This window comes from Myotis yumanensis, unplaced genomic scaffold, assembly GCF_028538775.1.
Source record: "Myotis yumanensis isolate MYYU_CA2020_CCGP unplaced genomic scaffold, mMyoYum1.0.hap1 SCAF_15, whole genome shotgun sequence".
In the NCBI taxonomy this organism is placed as follows: Eukaryota; Metazoa; Chordata; class Mammalia; order Chiroptera; family Vespertilionidae; genus Myotis; species Myotis yumanensis.
The window spans coordinates 42,969,998-42,989,902 of NW_027223766.1; the positions used below are offsets into that span (position 1 = coordinate 42,969,998).

The 19,905-nt window shown below is 34.0% G+C and overlaps 1 protein-coding gene across 5 annotated transcripts in view; it reads right to left on the minus strand.

Annotated features, from left to right (window-relative positions):
* VPS13B (vacuolar protein sorting 13 homolog B) overlaps positions 1-19,905 on the minus strand; it is a 607,742-nt gene that overhangs the window by 525,262 nt on the left and 62,575 nt on the right. For all 5 annotated transcript variants that reach the window (XM_070391987.1, XM_070391986.1, XM_070391988.1 and 2 more), the window contains exon 16: positions 16,290-16,414. In XM_070391987.1, the coding sequence (XP_070248088.1) occupies positions 16,290-16,414 (125 nt within the window). The remainder of the gene's footprint in view (positions 1-16,289; positions 16,415-19,905) is intronic.

Consider the following 19,905-nt stretch of genomic DNA (forward strand, 5'->3'; position numbering starts at 1 on the left):
TGTATCCACCTACCTCCTCTCCCTGTCCTAACATTGGATTATCAAATAATTTCTTACTTCTTCATTGAAATAAAACTTCACTTAGAACTATCCTACAGAGAAATGACATCAGCAAAAAGGCAGAATAAGGTATACCAAAAACCTGTCCCTCCATAAAAGCAGCAAAAAAGATGTCAAAAGCTGTCAAGAATTAATATTTTTCAGAATTCTGAAAACTAACCAAAAGCCTGCAGCAAAAAAGGTAAACACTTAAACATAAAAAAAAAATTTTAATTAAAAAGCCCAGCTACTAGTAATCTCAGTAGTAACAGTGAGCTTTGTAGTATTTTTACTTTTCCATGTTGCGTCCTCTGCCCAGAAGCTCAGCAGTGGCACTGAATAGCCCACATTCCTTATCTCTCTTAATTCAGAACTCTTCCAAACAACTACGCAGGGGTATTTATAGAAAACATTTAGAGGACTAATTACATTAGTCCATGCTGCCTGGGACAATGTGTAAGAGAAAGGGCAAACAAAATGAATGAACCAAAATCTTGGGAGGAAAGTAATAAAAAAAAATTGGGTAATAAAAAAATTGGGCAATAAAAAAATTGAAAAGCTCCAACATCTTCCAAAGACTACAAGAAGGCCATACACATGTTCAGGACTGTGCAGTTGCAGAGGGAAAACTACAAAAAGGTCTTAAGCTCCCAACCCTGGCTGACTTCCAGGGTTTACCCAACAAGAAAAGAAGGCAGAGTTGTAAACGTCTGGTTGAGTTTTGAAGGCATTCCCCATTAGAAATGATGGAGGCCACACAGCAATAGGATGAAATAGTAAACGTGCTGAAATAAAAAACTATTGTAATAATAACAATTCTGGCAAAGCTATCTTTCAAAAATGAAGTGGAAATCTCCCAAGAAAGAAAAGTCCAGGACCAGAAGCCTTCACTGGTAAATTCTAACAAACATTTAAAGAAGAATAAATACCAATCCTTTTTAACCTGTGCAATAAATATAAGAAAAACCTGTCTAATTCTTTTCATAAAGCCAGTATTATCCTGATGCCAATAGCAGACAAAGACAACATAAAAATTCTTTAAACAACCCAATTAAAAAGTGGGCATGGACCTAAATTGACACTTCTCCAAAAAGGACCTACAGATGGCCAAGAGACCTATGAAAAAAGGCTCAATGCCACTATCTATCAGAGAGATGGAAAGTAGAACGAGAATGAGGTATCACCTCACACCTATCAGAATGGCTACTACCATCAAAAAATCAACAAGTGGCAAGTGCTTGTGAGGTTGTGGAGAAAAGGGAATCCTAGTACACTACTTGGTGGGAATGCAGACTGATGCAGCCACTGTGGAAGACAGTATGGAGTTTCCTCAAAAAATAAAAAATGGAACTGCCATTTGACCCAGTAGTCCCATTGCTCGGAAAATATCCTAAGAAACTAGAAGCATCAATCAGAAAGATTATATGCAACCCCATGTTCATATCAGCGCTATTTACAATGGCTAAGACTTGAAAACAGCCCACGTGCCTATCAGTAGATGAGTAGGTAAAGAAAGAGGTGGTACATTTACACAATGGAAAACTATGCAGCAGTAAAAAAGAAGGAACTCTGACCATTTGAGACAGCATGGAGGGACCTGAAGGGTATCATACTAAGCAAAATAAGCCAGTCTGAGAAAGACAAGTACCACATGATCTCACTTATATGTGGAATCTAATGAACAAAATAAACTAACGAACAAAATAGATCCAGAGACATGGAAGTATGCAAGTATGCAACAGACTGATGAATCTCAGAGGGAAGGGGAGATTAACCAAAAAACTTATATGCGTATATCCATAACCCATGGACACAGGCATTAGTGCAGTGAAGGCCTGCGGAGTAGGTAAGTGCGGGGTAGAGGGAGTCTATGGGGGGAGAAGAGGGGATATCTGTAATACTTTCAACAATAAAGATAAATTTAAAAATAAAAGGCAACATAAGAAACCTACAGACCAATATCCTTTGGGAACATAGATAAAAAATACTATTTGATACTAAGAAATCAAATTCAGAAGAATATTAAAAGCATTATACACCATAACAGCTAGAATTTGTCCTGGAAATAAAATAGTTCAACTTTTAAAAATCAATGCAATACACCGTATTTATAAAATAAAGGGGGGAGAAAAGCATGTTCATTTCAATCGACAGAGAAAAAGCATTTGACAAAATCCAATACTCTTTCATGATAAAAACACTCAACACACTAAACATTAAGGAAACTTCTTCCACATGACATTGAAGATTCACAAAACACACACAACTAACATCCTTAGTGGTTATAGACTGAAAGCTTTCTCTCCAAGATCAGGAGGAAGACAAGGATATCTGCTCTTTCCATTCCATTCAACATTACAGTAGAGTTTCTAGTTAAGAAATGAGGCAAAAAAATAAGTAAAAGACATTCAAACTAGAAAGGAAAAAAATAAAACTATCACTACTCACAGATAACATAACCTTATACATTGAAAACCCTAAAGGAAACACACACCACTGGAGCTAATAAGACCAATCAAATTGCAAGGTGTAACATAATTATACAAAAATAAGTTTTCTATCTATATACACTCACAAATAATCTGAAAGGAAAATTAAGAAAATGGTATTTATAACAGCAACAAAATGGGAAAAAATGCTTGGGGATAATTTAACAAGGAAGTGCAAGACTTTTAGATTGAAAACTACAAAGCATTGTTGAAACACATTAAAGAAGGAATCTAAATAATGGTAAGATAGCCCATGTTTATGGATTAGAAATTTTAATATTAAGATGGCAATACTTGCCAAATCAATATATAGATCCAATACAATCCCTATCAAAATCCCAGCTATTTTGAATAAATGAATAAACGAATCCTAAAATTCATATGGACTTGTGAGAGACCCCAATAGCCAAAACAAGCTTGAAAAAAAAAGTTGGAAGACTCATATTTACTAATTTCAAAATTTACTACATAGGTACAGTAATCAAAGAGTGTCACATGAGCATACAAAAAAATCAGTGCACTAGAATGGAGAGTCTAAAAATAAACCTTCATGTCTATGGCCACTTGATTTCGAGATCAAGTGATGGGAAATGAATAGTCTTAAACAAATGGTTTGCAACAATTGGATATCCAGATACAAAAGAACGATGTTAGACCACTATCTCACACCATACCAAAATTAAAGCAAAACTGATCAAAAGCTAAAGCTATAAAACTCTTAGAACACAGGTGCAAATCTTCATGATCTTGGGTTAAGGAACAGTTTATTAAATGTGATTTCAAAAGCAAAGCAAACAAATAAATTGAACTACTTCAAAATTTTAAAATTTTGTATATCAAAGGATACTATTCAGAAAGTGAACAGACAGCATAGAGCATGGGAGAAAATATTTGCAAGTCATATATCTAATAGGGGTCTAGTGTTCAGAATATGCAAAAAACTCCCACAACTCAAAGGCACAAAGACATACAACCTAATGAAAAATGAAACAGGACATGAATAGACATTTGTCCAAAGAAGATACAGAAATAGCCAATAAGCACATGAAAACATAGTCAACATCATTAGTGAAATAAAAATCAAAACCACAATGAGATGCCATTTTACACCAAACAGGACAGATATAAAAAAAGAAAATAGCCCTAGCTGGTTTGGCTCGGTGGATAGAGCGTCAGCCTGTGGACTGAAGGTCCCAGGTTGGGTCCCGGGTTCGATTCTGGTCAAGGGCACATGCAGGCTTGAACCCCAGGGTGGGGCGTGCAGGAGGCAGCCGATCAATGATTGTCTCTCATCATTGATGTTTCTATCTCTCTCCTCTCCCTTCCTCTCTGAAATCAATAAAAAAAAAATTATTGTTAAAGAAAATAAATGTTGGCAAAGATGAGCAGGAACTGGAACCCTCACACACTGAGAGTAGAACTGTATAATGGTACAGCCACAATGTAAAACAACTTGGCAGTTCATCAGAAAGGTAAATATAGATTTACTATATGACCAAGCAATTATATGAACTGAAAGTGTGTTCATATAAAAACTCATACATACAAGTTCATAGCAACATTATTCTTAACCAAAATATGGAAACCCAAATGTCAGACAACTAATGAATGGATAAACAAAACGTAAAATTTTTTTCAGTCATTAAAAAAATAAAGTAGTGATACATGCTACAACATGGATAAACCTTGAAAACATACTAAATGAAAGAGGCCAGATAGAAAATGACACATAATTTAAGGTTCTGATTATATAAAATGTCCAGAAGCCTAGATAGAGGGTTGGTTTGTTTGTTTGTTTGTTTATCCTCACAGGAGGACATTTTTCCATTGATTTTTAGGGAGACTGGAAGAGAGAGGGAAAGACAGACAGAAACACTGATGTGAGAGAAACACATCGATTGGTTGCCTCCAGCACGAGCCCTGACCAGGACCCAGGCCGGGGAGGAGCCTATAACAGAGATACGAGCACTTGACCAGAATCAAACCTGAGACCCTTTAGTCCGCAGGCTGACGCTCTATCCACTGAGCCAAAAAGACTTGGGGGAGACCGGGTTTCTTTTTTCGAGTTTTAAAATTGTTCTAGAATTAGGAAATGATGATAATGATGATGAATAGAAAACAATGTGAATATACCAATAATCAATGAACTGTACAGTTTAAAACAATTAATATGTTGACTTTCATGTTATTTGGATTTTATCTCAATTAAAAAAAAATCCCCCTAAAGTATTCAGAACTCTGTTCCTAGGAACACCTATCCAAGCAACTAACCATTACCTTCTCTCACTCAAAACAACAAAAACAAACCCTGGGATCAGACATCTCTCTTAATTAGCATGTTATAAGTTAAGGATATAGTTTCACATTAAGATTACTATGGCCTTGTCCATACAACTTCCAAATATTTAAAAGAAATATGTGACTGTACCTAGATTTACCCTTCAATCCACAATCTTGGTCACAGTTTTCCATAAAACCAATAGACAGGAATGAATAGACCAAGAAATAAATATGCACTGAATAAAATAGTCTTTAAACCAAACAGCTAAAATAATAGAGATCAAGAGACAGTAAGAAAAATAAACAGGACCCAATTCACAAATTTATATTTCATTGTCATCACTGGTTTCTTCTGCTTTTCCAACATTGCAGCCATTTTTTAAATCATTTTCTTTTCTTTAATTGAGGGTTTAAATACTGAGGGATGGTTCTCTACTATGCTCTCAAATTTGTTTATTAGTAGTAATATTAAGTAAAGAAAACAGTACATACAAAAATGCACAATTAATCTAGCTATCTATATTCAGCCAGATACACTGTGATATTTGAGAAGTTCTATGGTGTAGCAAGAGTTATGTTCTTATAACTACAGCAGTATTTACTTATAAGGCAAAATTATAGTTGGGATTCTTTTTATAAGTGGGTCTTTACTATTTCATAACAAATTCAGCTACTGTACATGGTACTTTAACTTTCAAGTCATCATACGTCACATAAAATAGTTCCCAAATGGACAACACAGACTTAAATAAAAACTTAAACATATGCAAATTTAAAAGATTAATTTATTCTACCTTTTAATAATGCCCAAGGGTAGAGGGCCATTCCCTCCTTCAGATTCAATTTAATTCAACATCAAAGGAAATAATTCACTTTGTACAAAAGCCAGAATTCAATAATAAACAAGTAAGTTATATCATACACATAGGACATGTTTTTGTGGTTTGTTTTACTTTCCAGCTGTAACCAACTACAAATAAAAGTACATTTTATTATACGTCTGTTAAGTACTCCAGTAGCATTTGAACTAAAATAAACTATTTTAAAATTATTTGGCAATAGATTGTAACTTACACAATGTACCTGTTGTTTGTATAATATCAATGAAGAGGGGGTTTTTTTCTTTTGTTTTTGTCAACTCTGAAATATTGCTAACAGGCTAACAAGTATAGGAAATGAACACCCATGTATCCACTTCATAAACCCAATTGATTAACCCATAATATTATACCATATTTACATCAGAGGTTTTTAAACAAATCAATAGCTTTTACAACTTTTTAAAGCTATTTGGGGTGGGGGGCTCATTAAAATGTCAATGAAAATGCACAATAAAAGTATAATTTTCCTTGTGATTTATGTCACTACAAATTTATTTAAACTTTGTTTAAAATAAAACAACTCAATAAAATTCATACAAGAGGTATCTAACAACTTCTGAGTATACCTAATTTTTTTGAAATATCACTAAACTTACATTTTAACAGTTAAGTTGGTGAAAATAATTTATTTAATAAATGGCTATTTCACATATCCCTAAGTCCTAGTCTGAACATATGTTCATTTTACAGAATAGGTTTAAAAACTATCAGTGTAAACATTACTCTCTAGGGGAAAATAAATCCTAATGTAACTAGTGGGATAAACAACTCATTAAAACTAAACTTGGAAAAACTCCAGGATAAATTTAAGGAAATAGAAACATGTAGGTCTTGATCGTGTAGTAGCAAAGACTGGAAATTAATATGCCCTAATTAACAAATACTTTAAAGACTCTACGTGTACCATCTGCTGACATTATAATACAGAACTAGTGAAAGTTCTGGACCAATATAGCATCTCTACAAACAAAATTATTCCTCCAAATTTTTAAATAAAAATGTGGAAGTGGTTCTTATTACTCAATGCAAAGGAATTAACTTATACAATCCATTCATGTTCATAGGAATACCATAAAATTTTTGCCCTACATAAACTTGAAGAACAGCCATCCATTCTTTTAAAATCAACACACCTCACAGCAGTTGAAAGAATAGCCTCAGCAACAGCTGGGTCTGAAGATTTATATAGAATCCCCAAATGCAAAGTTTGAACCTACAAATTGGTTCCAAAAATGTATTTTTGTTATTACTCATATCCTGTACAGTAAAATAAGATTAGATCACTTTTTCCAAAATAAAATGAGTACAAAACTTCACTAACTCAACTTAGAAATGAAAGCAGTTTTAAAGGCTAAGAAATTTATATTTAGTTCTGTATACAATGACCCTTTAACTAACACATCAATACTTAAATGAAAAGAAAGAAGTTTTTAATTAAATGTTAAGTAAAATAATTGGTTAAATTAGCTCTTCTTTTGTCTTTCTGATCCCACCCCACTCCCCAGAGACAACCACTTTTTATGAGTTTGGCATACATACCCACAGACCTCTGCCTACTTGATTTTATGTATTCATAGATACACATATAATTTTAATGGGTATATATTTGTATATGACTACAGCCTCTATTTAGTGACTAAACAGCATATCTTATAGATCATCAAGATCTTTCATCATTAGTACATATACTCCTACAATGGTCTTTTTAATGCCTGCTTGGTATTTTACTGTTTGAATCAAGTCTCACATTCATCAGAATTTCTCAACATCCCCACTAGTATTAACTATTATACTTTTCAATTATAATGATTTTTAGCATTTGCAGATGGCTATAAAATATAAATTATATCCTGTTTAATTACAAATATATTTTGCCATTTTTCAAATTTTCTGAAATAAAAATATCATTATTTGAATTTAAATGTTAGATAACAGATGAACAAATAAAATGGGAAGTAAAACTTGTCTATCTTTAAAGCAAAAATACAATTAACTGCTTGATTATTATAACATAGAAAGTCCAAAATCTTATAATGTATTGATGGTAGCAAACAAATAAAATACCAAAAAAGCAAATGCTGTCCTTCATTAATCTCATCATTTCCTAAAAAGTTGTTCAATTCCTCTACTTAAATCAAAGTGTTTTATCTATTCAGGAAAAAGAGAGAAATAAAGTATATTTATGTTATATATATAATTAGTAACATTCAAATAGAACCTTGAAAATTCTGATTAGGAAAATCACTAGAATTTTAGTTCAACTTCAGTCATTCATTAAAGTCATTGGTTTTTGCTTTGGCCAAGAGCAAATACATTTTACATGTATTACTTAAATAAAAAAGAAATAGACTACTAGGTTGTCAAAAAAGGATTACAATCTGAATCAATCAGACAACAAAAGAACACTGAAATCACTGAAAAAATTACCAGCTGTATGTCAACAAATATTCACTTGGGCCTACCATAGATTCAACATTTTGACATGTCCTCCATAGAAAAAAGGGATGGTCCTTATGGAACTTAAATTTTTTAAAACAATTTAGAAAAGTTATTAAATAATCACATCAAGTAGATTAAAATCACTTCTATGAAAAGAACAGTGAAAAACAGAAACAATATCCCACCCTTAGAAGAATGTGACCGAACCAGAGAAAATGTCAATTGGGCCAATATCTGAGGAGTGAATAAAGATTATTTAGGCTAAGACTAGTGAAACAATATGGTGAAAGACTAGGTTGAAAGAAGACAAACTGAAAAAGGTCCAAAAGGTTGGAGAAGCAGTGGCTGGGTGGCTCAGTTGATTGGAGTGTCTTCCCATACACCAAAACGTTGGAAGTTCGAGCCCCCTGTGGGGGCACATAGAGGTATGAGAGGCAACCAATCAATCACTGTTTCTAACATCGATGTCTGTCTCTCTCTGTCTCTGTCTCTCTCTCTCTCTCTCTCTCTCTCTCTCTCTCTCTCATCAATAAAAGGACATATCTTCGGGTAAGGATAAAACAAAATTTTTAAAGGTGGGAGAGAACAGGGAGGGAGATAATCAGATGAATATAGACAGCCAAGAAGGGGGCAGATCTGGAGGGAATCAGAATGTTTTAAGAATTTTTATTTTTATAATAAAAATGTATGTCCTCCCCTGCCTAAAATACTTTCCCCCACCTTTACCCCTCAATCACCACACTGTTGTCCATGTCCATGGAACCCAACTAGGCAAAGTTGCTAAGCCAACCCAACTGGGAGGGGAAGAAAGAGCGCATGCAGGAGACAAACTTTTAAAATGTATGGATATTGCTAAGACAGCAGCTTGCAGATAACCAATCATAAGACAGTAAGGCATATAAACTAATCCCAAGGAAGTTGCTAAGGCAGAATTCTTTGAAAAGACCAATCAGGAGCTGGCAAGGCTATATCCACCCCCTAGGTTAAAAATTGTGGCTTATGGCCCTAACTGGTTTGGCTCAGTGGATAGAGCATTGGCCTGCAGACTGAAGGGTCCCAGGTTTGATTACAGTCAAGGGCACATGCCCGGGTTGTGGGCTCAATCCCCAGTAGGGGGCATGCAGGAGGCAGCCGATCAATGATTCTCTCTCATTATTGATGTTTCTAGTTCTCCCTCCCTTTCCCTCTCTGAAATCAATAAAAATATATATATATATTTTTAAAGTGTGGTTTATGGCCACGTGGGACTCTACAAATAGAATAACAGACTTTAACACCCAACTATAATATGGGAAAAAAGCTTTCCTGGAACCCCAGCTGTACCTTTCCCAGGACTGGCTTCTCTCAATAAACTTTACCCCCTTTAACCATTTTTGTCCGTGACTTCATTCTTCAGTTTCTTGAGACAATGAACTCAGACTCAAACACCACACATTTTGGTATCACTACTATGAAGATAAAACTGTAAACAACCCAAAGAATTCTAACAAGCTCAACTCTTTCTCCTACTCCAAAAAATAAGTACAATTATTCCTAATATGCAGTTGACAAGTTTTCACATGCTCAAGCTACACAAATTTGTACAAAACACTGAACAAAATCTAAAGAATAACTATTTCAAATAAAAAGCAAAAAATTAAAGAGAGGTAAATTCAGTTTCTGGCTTTGGAGTTAGCTTAAGACAGACATAACACTAAAAAGGTTATGTGTTACCAAAGAACTGGAGGAAAAACTTCCAAATCTATATATCTACACTAATAAAAGAGATACATGCAAATTGGTGTCACTCTGCTACACCCACCAGCCAATCAGAGCAACTATGCAAATTAACCCAACAAAGATGGCGGTTAATTCGCATACGCAGGCACAAAGCTAAAACTGAAGGCTCCGGCTGGAGTGAAGAGTGAAGAGTGAAGAGTGAAGACTGAAAAGCCAAGCCTCACTGCAGCTGGACCAAAGGCCTGGGTCCCCGGTACCGGAGGAAAACCGGTGCCGGAAACCAGGGGAAGGAAGGCCTATTGCGCGAATCTTCATGCAATGGGCCTCTAGTATATATATATAAAGCGGTAATATGCAAATTAGGCTGGGACGCCGTAACGGGTCACTACCAGACAGGAGGACGTTGTGCGCGCAGGTGAGGCCTGGAGCAGAGACGGAGATAGAGACAGGGGGGCCTGCCCGAGCCGGAGCAGCAGCTCTGGTGGCCCAGAGCAGACACAGGCAGTGGGATGGGGGGCCTGGGGCTGGCCGAGCCACTGCGCTGGCTCGGGCAGGCCCGGAGCAGACACAGGCAGGGGCACAGAAGGGACCTGGGGTGGAAGTCAGGCGTGGGTCCCGGCCGCCCGTGGCGCTGGTCCGGCCTGACTCCCACAGCGGTCCGCGGGGTGCCTCCTCAAACGGCGGGAGGCAGGAGGCGGGGCGCCTCCTCATGCAATTTCAATCATGCTCTGAGCCTCTAGTCATATATATAAGGGGTTACTATACAGACCCATATAAGAAACACCTACAACTCAACAACAAAAACAATTATAAAAGAGCAAAGGACTTGTATATTTCTCAAAGAGAGATATACAAATGGCCATTAAGCACTTGAAGAGATACTCGAAATTAGTAATTGTTAGAGAAATACATGTCAAAAACCACCATGTGATACTATTTCATATTCATTAGGATGGCTATTACCAAAAATACTGAAAATAAAGTGTTGGTAAGGATGTAGAGAAATTGGACATTTGTGCATTGCTGGTGGAAATGTAAAATGGTACAGCCTTCAAAGATGATTAACAGAACATAATGTATGTCTTTTCTCCTTCAGATAAGAAAAAGATCAAGGACTTGGGAACCAGATAACCCCTTCATGAGAATCCTTGTTCAGCTCGGCCAGCGTGACTCAGTAGTTGAGCAATGACCTATGAACTAGGAGGTCACAGTCTGATTCCCGGTCAGGGCACATGCCCAGGCTGTGGGCTTGATCCACAGTATGGGGCATGCAGGAGGCAGCCGATCAATGATTCTCTCTCATCATTGATGTTTCTATCTCTCTTTCTGTCTCCCTTCCTCTCTGAAATCAATAAAAATATATATATATTTTTAAAAAATCCTTGTTCACCAACTGTGTGATTTTGGACAAGTTACATAACCTCTCTGAGTTTTAGTTTTATAAGAGGGACTATCTTATCTCACAAGGTTGTCATAAAAAGTTCATTAAACTAAGAATCCAACAATGTACAAAAAAGTACAGAATTATCTTTCATATTCTACCCACTCTTTAATAACCTGCTAAAAGTTACCTTCTTTATGTTTTCCGTAACGTTCTAAGCCAAAGTAATTTTTCTCTGTACTTCCAAAGTATGTTGCATATTACCCATCTGAATAAAGTCACATTTCTGAACCCTCAATTATAAGAGAAAGTGAATTTAAGATTGTATTATGGTTGCAGTTAACAACCCTCATCAGGAAGAAACTGGGCTAAGGAATACTTGAAACTGGTTTAACTATTTTTAAGTGTTCATATTAAAAAGCTTAGAATCTTTATTCATGTCTAAGTCAAGGTCCAAAATAACTTTCCAAATTCCTCCCCCACTATATGCATGCACAGATCCAACAGACTAACCCTGATTTGTTCAGACAGTATTATCCTCCAGAAGCCTCCACACCACACCAACCTCTCAATACACGAATATCTATCTGATTCAGCCATTAAAGCCCAACTTCTCTGAAGCCATTTCTGATGTCCCAGGGAAATTTTCTAATTCCTTTAAAATAACAGAACATTGTGCTTAAGTCTCAATTTTGTAATTTAAAGACCACTAATTTCATATGCGTCTAGTCCTCTCCCTTACTAGACTGAAAGTTTTCATGGTCAGGGAAAGGAAAATCTCTTACCCTCCTTGCATTCTACTTTGGTCTTTCCCCAATCCCAACACATAGTAAAATGCCTATCAAAACGAAGAAAATCAAAACATATTTAATGAATTACATCCAATCTCCTCTAATACAATTGAAGCTTCTTAAGGAATAGAGAAAATGAAAAAAAAATAAAAAATAAATTGACACAAACTTCAGGTACATATTCTTAATTAAAATTGTAGATAAAGAACATATAAATTGCCCATGTTCATGTAATAAAATACTGTGTATTGACAAAAGCAAACAATCTAATGGATGAATCTCACAAACATTATTTTGAGTGACAGAAGCCAATCAAAAGAAATATGTTAAATGATTCCAATAATATCAACTCCAAGAACAGAAAAAAACTAATCTATTCGATTAGAAATCAGGATAATGGTTAACCTTGGAAGAGGGTGTAAAGGACAGGCTTTGGGAATGCTAATAATACTCTATTTCTTGGTCTTTCAACTGACTACCAAGGATCAGTTCAATTATGAAATACCATAATGTTTGTATTTTTTCAATACAATATTAACACTACTGTGTTGGGTGAATTTCCCGCCAAAATATAAGATGGCGGTTCGCATACGCAGGTAGGTATCTTTGTGAACGGCAAACAAACAAATATTTGGTAATACGCAGTTACAATCGGACCGAGTTTACACGTTTCCCGCACTCCACCGCAAATCTATATGAACCGAGTTAAGACAGCTCCCGCGGAGTACGCGCAATTCACGCGAGCCGACTTAACTCGTTTCCCACAATCCAAGTGTTAATATCTCAAAAAGTTTTTAAAGTAGAGTTGAAATACTTATCATTTTCTGTGTTGTGAAAAAAATGGTAAGGCTAAGAATGCATCTAACAGCCTAAAGGGCTCTGGCCATGCGGTAAGTTGGTTGGAGAGTAATCCTGTGCACCAAAAGGTTATAGGTTCAATTCCTGGTCAAGGCACATTCCTAGGTTGCAGGTTCCATCCCTGGTCAGGATGTGTATGGGAGGCAACAAATCTATGTTTCTCTCTCTCACCTTCCTCCCACCCTTCCTCTCTCTCTAAAAATCAACAAAAAGTACATCCTTAAGTGAGGATTTTTAAAAATAATAAAAATTAAATAAATAAGAAAAAATAAAGGCCTAAAGGTACTACTTACCCATTGTAGAAATTTTAAATATAACTACCTACAGGAGACCAAGGCATAATTCTGCTAATGATAATAAATTTATGTTACTTACTGCCCTTAAACTAACTCTTCGCTGTCCTTATTAAAACATCTTTTTTTAAAGAGATAAATTAAAGTTTACATTAATTGCTCAATACTGCTCTTATCAAATAATGATCACTGTGTCATTTCCACCATATCCTACATATTTCACTCCTATTCTTAGGAGCTAAAAGAACTAAATATTAACCTGATATAAACAATAATGAAAAATTTGTTAAAAGTTTATTTTTATATATTTAGAAATTATGTAATATAGAATGAAAGACAAAATATTTTGAAAAAATAAAGGCTAAGAAACTGAAATTTACTAAAAGCTTGTTTATTGAGACTAAAATAGAAACATTTAAATGAGAGAGGGATAATTTATTTTCAATGTTACTTAAGCCATATATTTATTAGCAAGCCTAATTAAAATAAATGGTAGTTAGTCTGAAACTTTATAATTAAAAACTGAAACTAAAAATATTTTTAAACAAGAAGTATAGGATATCTTGCTGATTTACAATGCTAACTCCAACACACCAACTAAAATTTTTTCAATGAGCTATAAAATGTCCTTGTTTCAAAAGCTGTGGCCTGGCCCTAAAAAGTTTGGCTCAGTGGATAGAGCATCGGCCTCCGGACTGAAGGGTCCCAAGTTCAATTCCAATCAAGGGCATGTACCTTGGTTGCGGGCATATTCCCAGTAGGGGTGTGCAGGAGGCAGCTGATGGATGTTTCTCTCTCATCAATGTTTCTAACTCTCTATCCCTCTCCCTCTCTCCCTGTAAAAAATCCAATAAAATATATATTTTTTTAAAAAGCTGTGGCCTGTACTAAATATGCTCTTCTCTTTACTGAATGAAATATATACACAGCATCATATATGTATTTTAAGAAACTGAAATGTGAATTTTAAAAATCCAAATGAAAGCAGCTTATATAATCTGAGGAAGGGAGAGACCATGAATGGGAACAGGGTTGACATTTAATGACATAACCAGGGAGCCTTAATAAAAAAATCCTCACTTACTGCATCAGTTAAATAAAACTCTCGGTTCCCATGTGATTTTGATTTAATTCCAGCACTACTTGATGCATTTTATCTGTATTTTATTTGCTTAATTTGACTAAGATATATCTCAATTTATTAAGACTTGTATTTACTACTTTCAATTTAGAATTGCTAACAACAGATTATAGTTTACATTCCATTTATTAAGGGAAACAATTTGAAGAAATTATTTCAAAGCAATATATTTATGTAAAATATAGCAAAATATCATTGAAATAATGAGAAGTGGTCTTAACTACAACAAAAAGAGCAAATCATATCCAAACAACTATTTGCATTCTGTGATCTTATGCTTTTAGTATTAAATTGGAATATTTTATTTCAGATGTCAGCAGACATATTTTAAATCACATCTAACAATATTTATAGTAAGCCCTATACATCCTTAAAATAAACCTTACCTAAATCCTGGATGAGAATTAACCAAAAACAACAACAACAACAAAACAAACAAATAAAACCCAGGATTAGCCTGCAGGGGTATTGGGGGTGGGGAGGTGAAGAGGAAGTTCCTCTAATATCTGAAATTCATAATAAAGAGCATTTGCATTAAAAAAAAAAAAAAAAAAAAAAAAAAAAAAAAAAAAAAAAAAAAAAAAAAAAAAAATAAACCTTACCTATTTAAATATTCAATATTTTTCATATAAAGGCTATAATTCATTTTGGAAATTTTGGGTTTTCACTTTTAAAAGTTGTTAAGCAACTTTTATAGTAAACTGCAGTGTTTCTAATAAAATTTCAGTGTTATGAATAATAAATCAACACATAATTGAGAAAACAGTATTCACAGATATCTATTAAAGTTGATATCAACCAGGACATATCATACGGTATTTCTTAATAAATTAGAATATAAAACTTGACTCAAATACAACATGCTATGTATACACAAATAAAATGTTTCAAACGTAAATCTCTAAACATAATAAATGAAATATGAGGAATATGAATGATTAGCACAAAATTTAAACTATCAAGTAAAAATAAGAATAATCATTTAATAATGTTTTCATTTAATAGAAGAACTGGTTCCAAAGCTTAATTAACTGCAATTTCTGTATTTTTAAATTTCTGGATCAGTAGTAAATTTCTTTGAAAATGTGAGCATTTACTTTATAAATTTCATTCTAAAAGTTATATATTATTAAAAAAACATCATCAGCAAATGACTTTAGATATAAAAAATATCAATTTTCTGAAAGTTATGTTGCTTTTCAAAATAACTAATTAAAACTCATCCTGTAAGCTTACTAATTAGGATGAGAAAGCAAAGATATATTTCAAATAATTGAAATAATCTCAATTTTAAAATGTAGAAATATTAGAATATAATTTCATATATTTAAATCTTATCTCGTATATTTAAACAATTATTTCTTGAATATATTAAAAGTATTGCTTTCATCTAAAAAATGGTTATGATAAGTAACTATTGGCTTTTTTGCTATAAGTCTCTTTGAGTTTAGGAAAATAAGACCTCCAAATAAAGTAACCCAATACTGAATGATAAATAATATTCAAATTGATTTCTTCCAAATGCAATGATTACACATATATATGTCAAATATTTTAAATGTATGTAATGGCTATGAATACACATAAAATTGTTATTTAGTTGATAAATACTTTGGCCTTAATATTAACATGCAACGTTTCGTTACTCTTTGTCTGTATTCTCTCAAAGAGAGAAAAAAAAATGTATTTGCCCTTGCAGTTCCTATTACATTATGAAGCAGCAGCATTTTACTATAGCTCCAACATGGGTTAGCAATTATAACCCGGACAACAGTTATGACTACCACAAAAGATATTATAACCAAATACACAAATATTAAAGAGATTTTTAGTGTCTCCTTAAAAGACAGAATAAATTCAGATATTTTCCCAAGGTTTTGTATAAAACCAACACACTGACATAAAACAGATTCAACTAGCTTTTCCCTCCTAAGATAATAAATAAAAATTATCATAAACCACATTTCAACATACTTACCAGCATGTGGGTAGTTTCAGAAGTTTAACATACAGAGCAGTGCTGAAAGAGGGAATAATTGGTACAGGTAAGCAGTAAGATCCCCTACAATCCAAAGACGTCAGTCCTGCCTGGAAACCAAATATCTAAAACAAAAAGAAAAGATCCAAATGTTCACAGAGACAAAGTTTTAATAAGCACAGGATGGAATACGTCAGTTTCAATTTGCTCTACAACAGCTGCACACTAAATATGTTCCAATGTCTTTTTCCACTTCCCAAACACCAACATTTTTTTATTCATTTTGACATTAAGTCAGAATTAAGAAATTTAAATATACAGTATTTCTTTCACAGCCCTGTTCTTTTTGTGACTAATTTTAAGGCTGCCATTTCTATATTTAATTCTCATTTAGTGTTTTATTATCTACTAAAATGCACATCTTTTCTATTAATATAAACAACTGACTACATTGTGCACATTGTAGATATTAACTTTAATAAATCACTATTCATATCATTTTGTGTCTTAAAGAACATGAACTACATCAAGAATCCTAATAATGTATTTTGCCTTCAACTTACATTATGTACACAAAAAGAATATTCAAATATATCCTAAAATGGTATATCTCTTCCCTTTTGTGTATGAATATAATTGTTGAGCTGAGATTTGTAACCCAGAAAATTTGGAACAGAAATCACTCCTCTTATGTTTATATTTAAAACGAGCAGATCACACTCAAAAATTTTATAAGCATTCCCTAAAATGTCTGAACACTATATTTGCTTTAATGAGAAAAATCAATGTAACAGAATATTTTACATAAAACATTGCAGAGAACTAAATATGATATGTCTGCTCCAATTATTTCCAATCAGGTAAAAGCAGACATCTCAAACAGAAAATACTGACACACAGGAATACGAAACAAAGAATTACTATTTTCCAACAACATGCAAAAGCAGCTTAACCCCAACATTTAACTTTCATTATTATTTTTTATTCCTTGGGTTTATAAAGCATGAACTTTCCTACCTCTAAGATTAACAATAAATGCTACATGCCATAGTAAAACATGTTTAAAAATTCTCAGTAAGTAATTTTCAAAATAACTTTCATGTAATGAACATAAATCAATAATCAATTTCTTAGAAAGTATTAACCTACTTCCAAATGGTTTCAAAAAGCTATTATGCCCTTAATCCTTCATCAAACTTACAATGGCAAATCCTTTCCTCTAAAGTCAGTTTTCAGGGAACAAAATAATTTCACGGAAATAGGACATTAGTTAGAATTATATACTTTCAGAGAAACCTGCATTTCAAAGGTAGGTCCTATCTAGTTTACTATCAAGAAAAATGATAGTAATACATTAATTAATATATTAATATGTTAATATATTAATTCCTCTAAGTCCTGCTATTAAGACAAGTGACAAAAAGAAACAGAATTGAGAAGAAAATGAAAACATGTTTCTAACACTTAAATGATCAACGTTAAAAATTAAGTTATTCCACCTTCATTCCCTTTGAAGACTTATTCTAAGCAACACTAAGTATACAAAGAACTTCTGGGCACTGTGCAATTTCCACATTTCATATTTCTTCTGAAAGGCCCATTAAAAATTCTGAAATTTGTAATTATTACCACTAATTACAAAACATGATTATTAAAATATGCCCAACCTTCAACTATTTGTAGAGTGTGCCTACGGATAATGTTTTATCTCAACAGATTATCCAGCTAACAGGTCTCTCAAGCCACTTTTTCATATTCTATAAAATGCCCCAACAGTATAATCACAGACACTATCATTAACTATACTCAGATGGAAAGTAGGTGTAGAGGAGATCCCCTGCTGGCTACTTGCAGAACTGCAAAGAACTTTGGAGAAACTACATATTATTCTGTAATATTTCTGAAGTTTTTACTAAATTTACATGTTGTCCAGAGATGCTTCTAAGAGAACATTCAAACAAAAATCTATAATAATAACAAGGTAATATGCTAATTAGACCAAACGTCTTCTCAACATCATTCCGGACGTCCTTCCTGACAAAGCCGGAGTGGGGGGGAAGCCAGCCTGGGTCTCAGGTGACTACAGGCAGTCCAGGGGAAGCCAGCCTGGGTCCCAGGTGCCTACAGGCCAGAGGAGGGAAGCCCAGGTCCCGGTTGCCAGAGGGAAACCAGTGCTAGAAGCTGGGTCCCAGGTGCCAGAGGGAAGCTGGTGCCAGCAGCCAGGGGAAGGAAGGCCTACTCTTGCACGAATTTTCGTGCATCGGGACTCTAGTAAATTATAATGGAAGAAGGCCTATCTACCACATCAAAAATAATTATTTCAATATAACCAATTTTCAACTCTTTCCTTTAAATTACAGCAATAAGATACATAGATTTACAATACCTATATAACCTAATACCTTGTCAACAACCCTTAACCAAGATTACATATATTGCATCTAGAAAAAGGAAAACTAGCACAGTATGAATTGAGGCTGCTTTCAGCAAGGATAGTTAAAATGTTCAGAAATGGAATAAAAGTTTTTAACACTGCAAACTAACAGTCTGAAGCAGTTAAAACTGTATGAAACAGTAAGCACTGATAGAAATTTTAGCTGAAGGAAATGTCAACTTGAATAAGATGAATTACACACTACATTAAATGAAAAGTTAAACATACAGTGCCATCTCTTTTTTTAAAAGTCCGACAATGAAAAGCAAAGTAAATATAATATGTACTGTAACACTTAACAAATACTCTTGAATTAGCATCTCATATAGAAAAAATACAGAATTAGAAGCAAAACAACTTATTTATAATTAGTGTTTAATGGAAATTAGTTGCTAACAGGATTTGCAATAGTAAAAAGACAAAAAATATAAAAAGCACACACTAACTGTAAGTGACAATGAAAACACATAATTATGCTGTAAAATGAGTTATTTTTATGTGTTGTTATAATAAACTCAGTATAATAGTATAACCAGCATCCTAAAGATTTGTCCTTTTTCTTAAAGGAACACACAAAAATATCCAGAATTACCTTCATGTCAAAAGTTAATCTGTACACAGTAACATAAATGGAATATATAAAAAGTGAATAAGAAATAAATCTAGACATCTACAGCATAAGAATGAACAGTTGAGGGGAGGGGAAAGGCCTTCCTTAAATGAGAAAAGAATGGAAAAAGACCTAGTTGATTAAAAATTAGAACTTCAGAGCTAGAACTGCTTAGAAATTATTTAATTAAATTATCTCATTTCACATAGGGGGAAATGATTTCTTAAAAAGAATAAAGCTCAGATGGGGCTATAAAACTGAAAATCATGAATACAATCAGAAGTGTGATAGCTGCCAGAGGGAAGGGCGTTGGGGGAGGGGGGTAACTAATATATGATGACAGTAGAAGGTTTGACTTTGGGTGGTGGGCACACGGTGCAATATACAGATCTTGTAACAAAGAAACCCACACCTGAAACCTGTAAGATCAGGTTGACCAATGTCACCCAATCCTATCTAATAATAGACAAACATGGTAATTGACCATACCTTCGCTATGCCTCCCATTGGCTAATCAGCGAGATATGCAAATTAACCGCCAACAAAAATGGTGGTTAATTTGCATACGTAGG